Source organism: Octodon degus, unplaced genomic scaffold (genome assembly GCF_000260255.1).
Source record: "Octodon degus isolate 3935 unplaced genomic scaffold, OctDeg1.0 scaffold00100, whole genome shotgun sequence".
In the NCBI taxonomy this organism is placed as follows: Eukaryota; Metazoa; Chordata; class Mammalia; order Rodentia; family Octodontidae; genus Octodon; species Octodon degus.
Window position 1 is genome coordinate 575,711 of NW_004524676.1, and position 3,250 is coordinate 578,960.

General features: G+C 40.7%; 1 protein-coding gene across 1 annotated transcript in view; it reads left to right on the plus strand.

The window, feature by feature from the left end:
- The window catches only part of Cntn1 (contactin 1), a 410,344-nt gene that overhangs the window by 376,178 nt on the left and 30,916 nt on the right, over positions 1 to 3,250 (plus strand). The window contains exons 23-24 of the mRNA XM_004638636.2: positions 1,315 to 1,427; positions 2,112 to 2,268. Of these exons, the coding sequence (XP_004638693.2) occupies positions 1,315 to 1,427; positions 2,112 to 2,268 (270 nt within the window). The remainder of the gene's footprint in view (positions 1 to 1,314; positions 1,428 to 2,111; positions 2,269 to 3,250) is intronic.

Genomic DNA, 3,250 nt, shown 5'->3' on the forward strand with positions numbered 1-3,250 from the left:
GTTAAACTAATAGGGCAATAAAATAAACAGGTACACTTGAGAGTAATTTGGATGGCCAATTCTGATTGGTAGCTGGCAGATCTTTGAGGAGATGCTGTGGAATCTAGGATTTGAGTGGTGAGTAAGAAGTCCACATGATGAGCTGGGAGAAGATTGTTTCAGAGAGAAGGAATAAGTAGTGCAAAGCCATATTGTGGGATGGAATTGAACATGTCAGCTATGGAAAACCAGGGGCACCAGCGCAAGGCTCTGAGTTGGGCAGGAGAATGCACAGGAGCCAAAATAAGGAAGGCCTTGGGAACAAGAGTAGGAATTGTGAGTTCTTTCTACTTGTGATAACAAAGAACTAGATGACTTTAAGGCAGAAGTGTTTTTTAAATTTATTTCTTAAAAATATTCTGGCCTTGGATTGAACGTGGATAGTGATGTGTTACAGAAGAGCCAACTGGGAGGCCACTTCGGTAGCTGAGAAAGAGATTTGGTGGTAGCAGGCACAAACTGGTACCAAAGACAGTGAAATGGAAAATGTTCTGCGGGTCAAGTGGAAAGTTTCAGCCAGTTCTGCACTGCCCATGAGGGGCGTGGAAGGTTGCCTGACAAGTTGGGGGTTTGGTTATGTCGCCTGCAAAACGTGCACTTATTTAGGTGTGGAGGTTAAGAGAGAGGTTTGGGTTAAAGACAGAAGTGTTTCTGAAGGTATAGGCCAGTTTCAAGTGCTCAAAGAAGGTTCTCAAGTAGGATGGAGAAGAGAGCTCAGGACGGCGCTCTAGGTCATCGTGGCATTTCACACGGCAGGCAGCTCAGGGAGATCAGGGAGAAGGAACCACAGTGTGGTGGAAGGAAGATCCAGAAAGCATGGATTTAAGAGAAGAATAAGAGACTCAAGAAAGAAAAAAGGTCAGCTCTGTGGACTATTCCAGAGATGGTAAATTTGAAAAGGATGAAAAAGTGGCATTAGATTTGGCCACATAAGGGTGCCCAAGTAAAATGCCGGTCCATAGCGAACCTCATAAAGTACTCAAAAGAAGTAATAATAGAAGAATATAAAAGAGCTATATTCCTGACCTCACAAAGCCCCAGAGTCCATTACATGAACTCATGGTTGTAAAATGCTTCGCTCGGCACCTGGTGTATGATCAACATTCCTCAAAAGTAGGTGGTAATGTTAGCAGCAGCAGCAGCAGCAGCAGCAGCAGCAGCAGCAGCAGCAGCAGCAGCAGCAGCAGCAGCAGCATTATAACTCCTGATGCATGAATTCTGCAGAACTGACCTGGGAGGTGGTGACCGTTAATTGCGTGTTGCTTCTTCCCAAAGCTCCTAGCCAGCCCCCAAGGATTATCAGCTCGGTGAGGTCCGGCTCCCGGTACATAATCACCTGGGATCATGTGGTGGCACTGTCAAATGAATCTTCAGTCACAGGGTACAAGGTATGAAGAACATTGCTAAATCAGTGTGCTTTCAGCCTTTGTCCATGGGGGTAGTTTCTGCTGTTTCAGCAAAAGTTGTCCAGCTTTTGGATTCTACCGGGGTAGCAGAATCAGATGACACACTCTTGTGAGAAGACATCATCAGTGGATTTTAGAAAATGTGTCCTTCGAATGAGGGACATGAGATAATTGCTTTAATGAATAGAACTGTTAGGAAAATAAAGGCTTTAAAAGTATAGATGGCCGAAGTCATTTTCACCTGGTTATGTTTGTGATACAGCTGCTCAGCACTCTACAAATTCAGAAAAAATTATTTCCATACATCCTGTATCTCATGCTATAACATTTGGTATGGATACTAAGTTTATAAATAATGGGAAAAAATTTAATACTGAAAGAAATATTTTAGAGCATTTCAATATATTAAAAAGAATATGTATTTTGAGAAAAAAAATATATTATTTTTAGCCATCTCAAAAACATTCACCACCTTGTGGCATATCCTAAGAGGGAACTCCCCCAAACTAGCAGAAATTAATGAGAATTGAATGTAGCATGAAATCCACTGCTAATTTTAGATGTGTCCTTTTTATGAATCAAGGGGGGTTTGTGTTGACTTTTGCATGTGTGTATGGGCTCCTTAGTAGGACCTTATTAAGTATTTGTATTTCTGGACCTTACCAGGTACTTTATAGACCTGATGGCCAGCATGAGGGCAAGTTGTATTCAACTCATAAGCACTCCATAGAGGTCCCGATCCCCAGGGATGGGGAGTATGTGGTAGAGGTTCGAGCACACAGTGACGGGGGCGATGGCGTGGTGTCTCAAGTCAAAATTTCAGGTAAGTCCATCCTCATGACCTCTGTCAGTTAAATACCTGTAGATCTCTATGCCCCAGCTTCCCAACACTAAATATAGGGCTGATGTCTACAGTATCGTAAGCCTTTCCCTAAGCAGACTCAGAATATCAGGCATGAGCAAGATCTGATACTTCCTTCCTTACGACTCACAAAAGTAAATCTGCAGCATGTGACATAGTTGGTGGTTATTGTCTGGATGTCCGGCACAACCTTGCGGATGTAGGTGGAGCAAGTTCTGCAGATCTTCACTGGACCTGATGGTTGGTGATGTTTATGTTCATCTGATTGTGGCAGTCATTAGTACGCGGATATGAGACTCAAGCCATGATTTTGTGTACACTAAATATATTCGATCTGTGTATTAGTTAATTAAATAGTTAAAGGTAACAAAGCACATTTTAAGTATAAGATACTGACCAGGCATGCCTATAATCACAGGAGTCTGAAAGATGAGGCAGGTAGATCACAAGTTCAAGCCTAACTTGTGTAATTTAGTGTCTTGTGGTAAACCTGTTTCAAAAAACAGAAATAAAGTTCTGGAGATGTAGCTCAGTGTGAAAACCCCAGATCTATTCACAGAGGATGTATTTTATGCTTTTGTATAATCTTCACATATATTCACACTCTTTTCCATATTTTGCCGACTAAGGGATATTTCATATCAATTGCAAAACTTCGGTTGTTTCAGTCCAATTATACCTATGCAAATAAACTATAGAATTAATATTAGGAAATGTCAGGTGTTTGGGGAATATTGATACTCTACAACTTTTTTGTTTAAATTTGGATCTACTTGAAAATTGTTCACATTATTTGTAATGAAAAAATGTAAATGAAAATGAAAATTTTAGCCCTTCTTGAAAGTTTAAAGACTCAGTATTTTCCTTTGTTTTAGCTTCATGTCTAAAATATGTAGCCAGGAATTTAATACACTGCTAGATTTTGTAAGCATTATGTTGCTAG